This window comes from Physella acuta, unplaced genomic scaffold (assembly GCF_028476545.2).
Source record: "Physella acuta isolate Inbredline_101_S28 unplaced genomic scaffold, ASM2847654v3 ptg000064l, whole genome shotgun sequence".
Lineage (NCBI taxonomy): Eukaryota > Metazoa > Mollusca > Gastropoda > Physidae > Physella > Physella acuta.
The window spans coordinates 307,445-318,708 of record NW_026731584.1 but is presented as its reverse complement, the minus strand read 5'-3'; the positions used below and the strand labels follow the sequence as shown (position 1 = coordinate 318,708).

At 36.8% G+C, this 11,264-nt stretch overlaps 1 protein-coding gene across 1 annotated transcript; it reads left to right on the top strand.

Annotated features, from left to right (window-relative positions):
- Nucleotides 1–3,152: 3,152 nt before the first annotated feature.
- On the top strand, nt 3,153–9,761 carry LOC131951057 (uncharacterized). Its single transcript, XM_059313327.1, has 2 exons — nt 3,153–3,321; nt 9,562–9,761. Exons 1-2 carry the CDS (start codon nt 3,153–3,155, stop codon nt 9,759–9,761), a joined length of 369 nt encoding a protein of 122 aa, XP_059169310.1.
- The last annotated feature ends 1,503 nt before the right edge of the window (nt 9,762–11,264 follow it).

Genomic DNA, 11,264 nt, shown 5'->3' with positions numbered 1-11,264 from the left:
GAGCCAAAAATGTTATTACACCATCCGGTTATTTTTAATTCAATTTAATAAAGCCAAGCATCAATATCAACGTTTCTTCTCTTGAGTGACAAAACTACTTAATTAAAGAAAAACAAATAAATTAGTCCAACGCATACTGCACTCGTACATCGTTTAGTAAGGCAACACTGGTTCAACTAAAATATACACAAAATACGTAATGTTAGTTTCATTTCTTTTTTTTTTTTTAAATCACCTAATATGAGGAGTAGCAGTTCTTTCTTTACATAACCTTAAAACGCCGTAAGGAAACCATATCTCCTGTGTTTAGAAATACAACATTGCTAAAACTGAATGCATGCTTTTATTAACACCCATTAGGCATTTTATAACACGTGCTATTATTTTTATATTTAGAAGAGCGTAAAGGTCGAGTGGATGGGGGGGGGGGGGGAGTCCATAAGCTAGTGCACACAAGGGTTTGATTACCGACACGACTCAACGAATCCACAGAACGGAAATATTTTCCAGAAACAAGCACACGCTTAAAGTGGAAGAACGAACCCTGAGGTTGATGCAGACCTGGACAAAAAATTAAATTGTTGAGGATTAAACACATGTAAAGACTAAATTTCGCAGGAGTTAATCCAAAACATAGTAAGTTAACCATTGTTCAGTTGTTTTCCTGTTTAGCTTACGGTAAAGTTACATGTAGGAATTAGTAGAAATACAGTGTCTAAAGGCAGATATTATTTTACATAAATCAAAGAGAATCTATATACGAAAAATCAAAGTATATTAGTTGCGGAGGACTGGCTTTCTCTTTTATATACACCAATACGCCTGAACTGATCGAGTTTATTTTTTCCCACACAGGTGCATTATAAAAACTAGGCTGGGGATATAGTAAAATTAGATATTTTTATAATTTAAAATATTACTATAATTATAATTCAGGGTTTAATTAATTTAATTCAGCCCTTTAAGGCGCATTTTTTACTAATTTTATTATTATTTACTTTATCACTACTACGACGTCAATTTCGCTTAAATTAAGAAGAACCAAAAATGGTGTAATTCTTGTAACGATAAAATAAATAATAAAATTAGTAAATCCCCTAACTCTACACATCCCAGCCCAAAAGAGTTGCAGTAGAACATCACCCCAATCAATTATTCACCCGTCATTTTGAGAGAGAGATCCGGGTGGGGATAGCTCAATGATATGTTAGGAATAGGTTAGATACTTAGGGGGCGCCAAACTAGGATGGAAAAACATTTTGAGAGTTCGTTTGGGGGACTGGGGGGGGGGGGGGGGTGGAAAAAGAAAGTTTGAAGGTGGTTGTCCAAATTGAAAGTTTGAGGGTGGGGGGGGGGGATTCAAATTGAAAATTGAAAACTTGTTCCGAAGGGGGGCGCCAAATTGAGAGTTTGTCCCCGGGCGCCGTGAAGGATCGCTACGCCTCTGCTTTAGGTTTAGAATTATCTATATATATATATATATATATATATATATATATATATATATATATATATATATATATATATATATATATATATATTCTATAATTGCATATAGACATTAATTGGATATTTAATATATTCGCAAAAACCCAGGCAGCGCCGGCAATGTGATACTTAATAATCGCACAATTCAAGGTTGTTCACAGAATGGCCTGCGTTTCACAAAAGCCAGTGCAGAGCCTGGCCGGGACGGCTAGTACTGAAAATTGTGTTACTGACAAAAGTTAATTTTAAGATTATTTTTAAATGTGTTGGGTCTTGGAAAATAAAATATGTGAATAATTTCTGAATGTAAGTCCAGGTCCAGGTTCATGGCAAGTCCAGGTACAAGGCCAGGTCCAGGTCCAGGTCCAGGTCCAGGTCCAGGTCCAGGTCCAGGTCCAGGTCCAGGTCCAGGTCCAGGTCCAGGTCCAGGTCCAGGTCCAGGTCCAGGTCCAGGTCCAGGTCCAAGGCCAGGTCCAAGGCCAGGTCCAGTTCCAGGTCAAAAGCCAGGTCCAGGTCCAGGTCCAGGTCCAAGGCCAGGTCCAAGGCCAGGTCCAGTTCCAGGTACAGGTACAGGTCCAGGTCCGGGTCCAGGTCCGGGTCCGAGTCCGAGTCTCGGATGTCGGTCTGCGTCTGGTTCTGGTTCTGGTTCTGGTTCTGGTTCTGCGTCTGGTTCTGGGTCTACGTCTGCGTCTGGTTCTGGGTCTGCGTCTGGGACTGGGTATGCGTCTGGGACTGGGTATGGGTTTTCGACTGGCTCTGGCTCTAAAAAAATGCGGTTTTCTTTCAAATACATATCTTTTCATTAATGAATATATATTTTCAACAGTAACCTCGTAATGTCACTTCTATCTAAAATCAACATCATCTTCATCGTCGCCATCGGTGTTATATTCGCTGGGATGTTGTTACACATCATAGGGCTAGCGACCACGGAGTGGACAGTGTTGGAATATTACTTATGGTCTTCTAACTTTTCTGAATACGTGTACGAAAATATTGGTCTCTGGAAAGTATGCTCCGAGGGAAAATGTCTAGATTTAATTGGAACAGGTAATTTTTAGTTTATACAGCACATTTTAAGTTTATGCAGCATAGCTTAAAATGGGTGTCTTGATATTAGTGCAATTTGTATAGTTTCAAAATTATTAGTAAAATATGTTTGCCAATAAAAAAAATTGCAGATAATAGTTGTTGTCGCCCGTTAAGGAAAATATGCAACGAGCTATCAATGTTTCACAAACTCTCATACATTTTAATCATGTCTATACACCAACAATTTACTCTTAGACTGTTCACATGGCCTCAAATGCGAGAACGATTATACATGATATATCTCATAATTATTTGTTTTAAACATTGTTTTCCTGTGTAAATCTATTACTTAAAAAAATAAAGAAATGTGCCTAATGTTTATTTTTTATTTGAAAACAATATACAACCAGAGGCAATAAAAAGATTTGATTTGGTCCCTATTCGGTATTACATAAGGGTCATCTTTCACATTACATTTTTGTTGGTTGTAGTTGGCTGTTTAATTTTTATTTTAAATATATATATTTGTATATGTGTATGTTCGTATGTCTGTGTGCTTAAGTAATTATAAATGTTTAACAAAATATATAATATGTTTTTAAAAAGCATTATTTTTATTACCACCAGCAAATATGTCGTACCCAGTGAGCATAAAAGCGTGCCAAGCCATGGCTATCCTGGGGATGTTGGCCAGCTTTGTAGTGTTGGCTATGGCAATAGTAGACATCTACCATAAGGTTTACGAGAAACTTCCAATTATTCCATTCCCAACTGTTGTAGCTGCCTCGACTCTTGCCTCGTGTAAGTGGTATTAAAATATTTCAAATTAAAAGATCATTATAAATGTTTCTGAGTTTATATAGAGGGCTATTGAAATCTAGTTATCCGTCTATCTATCTCTCCCTCCCTCACCCTTTTCTCTCTCTCTCTCTCTCTCTCTCTCTCTCTCTTTATATATATATATAAATATATATATGTTACGGTCAAAGCCCGAAGTGCGGCCAAACCCCGGATTGGCCAGCCAATGCGCGGATTGGCCGGCTCTCTTGGCCAAAGCCCGAAGAACTTAGAACTAAGATCGTATTTCGTACATTGGCCGGCCAATGCGCGCACTGGCCGGGACGTACTGGCCAAAGTCCGAAATGCTTAAACTTGACAGCGTATTTTGTACATTGGCCGGCCAATGCGCGCATTGGCCGGGATGTCCTGGCCAATGTTCTATCTAGACTAAGTTGTGATCGCGTTTTCATTATTCTGTGTGCGGTTTCATTGTGAGTAACGTATTTTTTAGCTCTTGTTTGTATAGCATTCTATATGCAAGGCGACATAGATCAAAAGGGCCGTCAGACCATGAGACAGACATAGCAAATGGCTGTCAAAAGAAAATAATGTAAATCCATGTTGATTTCCATATATGGGCTACAACTGTATGTGACAGCCTCCTCTATGATGACGAGGTGAGACAATCATCAAAGAACAAAATCAAAGACAGTCGGCGTCACCGACCACGTGCAACAAGACGGAACGTTCAAAAGACTTTGCCGCGTTCCTTGTAAGTTGAACAATAGTGTCCAAGCGACTTGAGATGGCGTGGGCGTGAGAAACCATATTTCCCCAACAAAAGGGGAATACCAAATAAAGCAGACCCATCACCGTGCCTTGACTGGACTGCATGATAAATACCGACAGAATTGCATTCCAGATTTCTTTGCACTGCGGATTACTTGACTGTTTAACACTACGTTTGCTTGCTTGTGGAGTCATGTTTGCCAAAATCGGTAAGTTTTAGATCTTTGATTATTAAAATACAGACAGTGATGTTTTTTTTTTTACTATTGTATCAGCCTTTCTGTAATTAGCTTTTTTTTTACCTTCTCGTATATGAAATATAGAGAAATTATTGTAATCGTGCAAAAACAAATCGAGATTTTTTCAAATCTCCTTGAGTCCGAAAAAAATAGTTTTGCAATATTGTCCGTATGTCTCTGTGTGTGTATGTGTGTGTGTGTGTGTGTGTGTGAACACGATAGCTTGATTACCGTTACAGTCACGCAGATGAAATTTCATATATAAGTATAATATCAAATTTGTAGATCTGCATCAACTTCAGATAGATAAATGAAATTTCACGTATAACTAAAATATCTTCTGTTAAATTTTGAGTAATTTCCGTTGACCGGAAGTAATAATTTACACATTTTATTTGGCGTTGACCTAGTGCACAATTCTTTTTCTACGCGATTCTATTATATTTTAAAAAGTTTAAGTAATTAAAAATGGATTAACAATAATGCCTATATCCCGAGTTGCCATACCCCGTAGTGTTATATAAGATACTCCCGGTTTATATAACATGTAATGCTCTTGCAAATATTAATAGATACATTATGGTTTAGGAAATTTTAACAAACATTGCAATAAAGACTATAATTTATTGAAATGGTAATCTTTTAAATCTCTTATTGTTGAATGTGTGTCTAGTTACATACTAAGTATTTATTTAATTGATTATATTGTTGTATACGAATATCCCATGCAGCATGATTCCATTTCAATTAGTCGTATTATTGTTCTATAGGTCTTCCAATGGCTTCTTCTGACGAGACAACCACGCTGGTTGAAGGTGGCGCTCATGCAAATATCGAACCAACGTTTGACATGAAAACTATGTTTTTAGACCATTTGACTACAGTACTGCATGGAAAACCAAACAATAGCTTTATTCTAAGCAAAGACAAATACATTGCTATGATAGAGGACGTCAAACAGGCTAAAGCAAAGCAGACAAAAAAGACTGTTGACTATCGTCGACTAAACAAATATGATGTTATTGAAGTTGACGGTAAAGAAAAACTTATTGTACCACTTACAGAAGACAATGGTGCTATTTTGTACTATGTGCACTCAGAATGTTTCTGTCATTTACTTTAATTAATAATCAACAAAGACTTAATTTCATGATCCTACCGGCATAAAAAAAACAAAAATCTGCTCATGATCTTCTAATTAAGACTTTGGCCGGTCCACCATGGCCAGTCCGCGGACTGGCCGGGACTGGCCGGCCAAAGGCCGAAATCAAGAGCTATTTCAGACTTTGGCCGGTCCACAATGGCCAGTCTGCGGATTGGCCGGCCAAAGGCCGAAATGAAGCAAAGTTTCGGACTTTGACCGACCTATGGGAGGCGATATTGGCCAATGCGCGGATTGGCCGGCCAATCCTAGCATTGGCCGACTTTGGGCTTTGACCGTAACATATATATATATATATATATATATATATATATATATATATATATATATATATATATATATATATATATATATATATATATATATATATATTTCCATGACAAACGATCTCAGGACAAATGATCTCAGGACAAATGATCTCAAGGACAAATGATCTCACGGAAAAAAGATACCAGGACAAAATATATCAGGACAAATGATATCATGGACAAATGATCTCAGACAAAATATCTCAGACAAAATATCTCACAGCTAAATTTTAATAGTATGTACGATGATTTTAGTTGATTTCAACTTTTTTTTATTGACTGTTAATGTGGGTTTGTATATTTTTTTACGCATAATAATTGTGAATAAAATGAATTTTTTAAACCTAACGAACCACCAAAAGATTTATTAAACTTTGTCGTAGTGTGACCTACTTAGGTCTGGTATTTTTATTTTTACATTTGTTACTTTACCATATATGGTATGTGGTGTAATCACTGGTTTTTTCCACTGTCTTAAGAAAGTCTTAGACTCAGTACTTTTCCATTATGAGATGATTGATTGATACGGACCAGGATGTGGTACAGTGGTTAGGATCTCGGCGCGCCATGGCGGCGGCCGAGGTTCAATTCCTCGGTTCGAATCACTGTGATTCAGTGATTAGGGTGGTCCACTGTTCTAGAGGCCAGGATCGCGCTCGCTCACGGCGGCGGCCGGGTGTTCCCGGTTAGATCCCATGACCCTCGGTGGTGGCCTGTGTGGTCGAGTGACTTAAGTGGTCTAGGGATAGACATTTGAGTGATCTGTGAGTCTCCATAGAGACTTATCGCACACGTCTCACACAATCTGGGCAGTTACTTGACCAGACATCTTTGAGAGATAATAAGCCCTGTGTGTCGCCGTATAGTACTAAGTTGTTTAAGTAGCATATTCTTATATTACTTGTGGTTAAGTAATACTATATGCTTATAGCAGTGTTGTGTAAACTGTGGTGATTTTTCTGAAGTGTTAAAAGCTGTGATAGTGTATCATATTATTTTTTCCCACAAATTGTAAGTTGGGTTTTGTTCATTCTGTAAATCTATTTTATCCTGTATAAATCTAGTGTTCTGCCACGACTTTGTACACTCATTAAAAGTTATATACAGATTAAATGTATTGTTGGCATCAGTAGTTTCTCTAGTGTTTCCCCTAGACATCAAGTACGAGTCCTAGTGAACTATTGTGTTAGCTTTCTTTTATTTAGGCTTGTCGCCATCTGTGTATAATCATTGAAACGAATCCGGGAGCGTTCGCCAACTATCTGGCTGATAGATTGGTGCTCGTTACAGTAGCATTTGATTCGAAAAAGTAAAAATTATAGCAAACTTACTCCTTTAGCCTGAAAGGTATAATAAATGATAATGTGTAAAACAAATAAAGTAATGGTTGTTATACAACATTAAGGTTTAAAACACGCGAAATATAAACACAAACATAACGTTTACGTTTCTTTGCTGGCTGGTACATCAATATGATCAAACCTCTCATATACTATGTGATCATCTATTGTGTGAACTCTTGCGCGACATGTCCTAATTTCACATTTCCAAATCTCTTTGCCTGCTTATGGCAAACATAAATTAACCAGAATTCCTAAAACCTTTCTGCGAGGTAACGAAAGAGGTCATAACTGAGTAATCACCACTAATACTGCTTTGTTTGATGCACACTACGACAAACCTTGCTCCACGATTACCGCTGTTTGTTTAAATAAGCATTTGTCACCTGATCACTAAGGTGTGACCGACGCATAACTATTGACTGTTGATGCTAGTTGTATTGTCCATGGAGGGCGGATGTCTTTCCCTTAAGGCATGTTTCTGTCGTCAAAGCAGGCGGCCACCTTGATACGAAGGTGTATCTTTATTGTTATTTCATCTCCTTTGATCTAGTTTCGTCCACCTGACGTGGTAGGATTGTCTCATGTTTGTCAAGCACACCCAGTGGCGTAGGCAGGGGGTTGGGGGGGGGGGGTCATAACCCCCCATAGACCCCTCGGTATATATATATATATATAAAGTATGCAAATCGAAAGTTTGTCCCCGGGTAAAAAACATTGGAATCCCCCCCCCCTTGAGACGATCCTGGCTACGCCACTGAGCACACCTACGCTGTCTATCGAAAAAAATCTTTAATCTTCGTATACTATATTACTAATACTAACTTTAAAATGTTTAGTGCAATATGACAAATTTATACGGCAAATATTTTTTACAATTATTATATAAGCATATAAACGGACAAAAGATACCAGGACAAAATATATCAGGACAAAAGGTACCATGGACAAATGATCTCAGACAAAATATATCAGGCAAAATATCTCACAGCAAAATTTCAAAAGTGTATTGGATACTTTTAGTTGATTTGAACAGTTTTTTTATTGACTGTCATATGGTTTTGTTTACTCTGTTTAATATTGTTTATAGGCCTTTATAATAATTGTACGAAATGTTTGCCGTATAAATTTGCCATATTGTACTAAGCATTTTAAAATAGAGATTACTAATAAAGAATGCGAAGATTAAAGAGTTTGTTTCGATAGACAGCGTAGGTTGGTTTGACAAACATGAGACAATCCTACCACGTCAGGTGGACGAAACTAGATCAAAGGGAATGAAATAACAATAAAGACAAACCTTTGTATCAAGGTGGCAGCCAGCCTTAAGGGAAAGACATCCGCCCTCCATGATCAATACAACTAGCATCCAATGTCAATTGTTATGCGTCGGTCACACCTTAGTGATCAGGTGACAAATGCTTATTTAAACGACAGCGGTCATCGCGGAGCGAAGCTTTTCATGGTGTGCATGCTAACAAAGCAGTATTAGTGGTGATTACTCAGCTAAGGCCTCTTTCGTTACCTCGCAAATAGAGTATAGGGCATTAGTTTCTAATGAATTTCTGTTTATAAAAGCCATAAGTAGAGCAGCAGGCAAAGAGATTTGGAAATGTCAAGTGAGAACATGTAGGCTACAGCGAAAGCTCACACAATACATGATCACATAGTATTGGAAATGTGTGATCATAACGATGTACCTGCCAGCAAAGAAACGTACACTTTATTTTTGTTTTGATGATGCAGTAAAAACAACAGTTTTAAAATACGAACCTGAAGACCCATTCACATTTGTTTGTAAAGTTTAACAAATACATTTTATAACAATCAATTATTATGCGTAAAAAGAGTAAACAAACCATATTGACAGTCAATTTAAAAAAAAGTTCAAATCAACTAAAAATTATTGTACATATTATTAAAATTTTGCTGTGAGATATTTTGTCTGAGATATTTTGTCTGAGATCATTTGTCCATGGTATCATTTGTCCTGGTATGTTTTGTCCTGGTATCTTTTGTCCGTGAGATCATTTGTCCTGAGATCATTTGTCCTGAGATCATTTGTCCTGAGATCATTTGTCCGTGAGATATTTTGTCTGAGATATTTTGTCTGAGATCATTTGTCCTGAGATAATTTGCCATGGAACCATATATATATGTATAATATATATATATATATATATATATATATATATATATATATATATATATATATATATATATATATATATATATAATATATTACATATTATAATTTATTTATTTATTTATTTATTTATTTATTTATTATTTACTCATTTAATAATTAATTAATTAATTAATTAATTAAAGTAATTATTTTTTTATTTTTTTATTTTTATTTATGTTTTATTTTTTATTTATTTATATATTTTTTAACATCTAGTGCATTTTTGTTGTTTCAGTTGTCTTTATTTTGATTGGGATTATTGTATGGGGAGCTGATTTAAATTATGACCAGACTGAAACCACCAACACAAATGACAAAACTATTACTAGGTCATCAAAGCTGGGCTACTCCTTTGGCTTAAGTATCACTGGTGGGATCCTGATTTTGATCGGAGGCCTCATGTACTTTTTCAACCACAGGCGCATTGCAGGATAATAATGGACCCTGTGCAACAGAAGATCTGTTTACTATTTTATTAATATATGCTTGAAACAATATATATATATATATATATATATATATATATATATATATATATATATACTTATAGCTATTCTCTTTTCTTCTTGTTATGTAGTTAAGTTTTTTAATGTCTTACTTACTTACTTAATCATCATCCCCTGTGGAGTATAGGGCAACAACAAAACTCCGCCATTCCACTCTGTCTTGGGCGAGCCACTTTAGTTCATACCAGGTCTTGCCAGTAGCCTGCACTTGTTCTTCCATCTCTCTCCTCCATGTTGCCAGTGGTCTTCCTCTCTTTCGCTTTCCAGGCGGAGTCCACTTCAGCGCCATGTTGGGGAGTCTTCTTTTGCTCATGCGTAGGACATGGCCCAGCCATCTCCATCTCCTCATTCGAACTTCTGAAACAATGTCTTTTAAACCTGTCCTTAGTCGTATTTCCTTGTTATGGACTTTGTCGTACCACTTTATTCTGAGGATGCGTTGAGGGATCTTATTTCAAAGCCTCTGAGTCGGCTCTCTCCTTTCTTGTTTAGTTTCCATGACTCTGCAGCATAGAGGAGTACAGAACGTACATTAGACTTGTAGATCCTTATTTTAGTTATCTGCTGCAGGGAGGATGATTTCATGATCTTAGCAAGTCTGTTGAAAGCGTGTGCTGCCATTGCTATACTGGTGGCTATTTCTTTCTCCATGCTGCCATTTGCTGATATATAGCTGCCGAGGTACTTAAAGTCTTCGACCTCTTCTAGCTCTGCTGCATTCGCTAAGGTCTTGAGAGCGCTTTTGGTTTTTACTTTTATTAGCTTGGTTTTCCCGGAGTTCATCTTTAGCCCAACGCTTTTAGCAATTTGCTCTATTTATGTGGTTTTTGCTTGGATGTCTTTTCGGCATGTGAGAGTAAAGCCAAGTCATTAGCAAAGTCACAGTCCTCCAGGTGGTTGGTAAGTTCCCAAACAAATCCTCTTGGCTTATCCTCAGTGTCTCTTCTCATAATCCAGTCTATGACCACCAAAAAGATGACAGGTGAGATGACACAGCCCTGTCTGACTCCTGTTTTTACCTTGAACCATTTACTTAGCTGGTTTTCATGTCGTACACAGCATTGGTTGTCATAGTACATGGCCTTAAGTATGTTTATGACTTTTCCTGGAAAGCCTTATAGCTCTAGTATCTTCCAAAATGATTTGAATATCATTACACATTTATTTTGCCAGCAAAATGTAATAAAGTTTAAATAAAGTTTTCTGTTTTTTTTTCTCGTGTAGGCTACGAATCATAGACATAGTATTGTAATGGTGCAAAAAAAAAATCTCAGAAAAACATAGTTTTGCAATTTTGTCAGTAGGTATGTCAGTTGGTATGTATGTGTATGTATGTATGTGTGATTGCCTGTGAACACGATAACTTGAGTACCATTACAGATAGGTTGATGCAATTTCATTATATAAGTAGTATATCAAATTTGTAACAATG

Excerpts from the sequence above, each read along its gene's own strand:
- LOC131951057 (XM_059313327.1), top strand. The coding sequence starts at position 3,153 with ATGTCGTACCCAGTGAGCATAAAAGCGTGCCAAGCCATGGCTATCCTG. Across the intron at positions 3,322-9,561 it reads TGCCTCGACTCTTGCCTCGT|TTGTCTTTATTTTGATTGGG; the intron begins GTAAGTGGTATT and ends TTGTTGTTTCAG.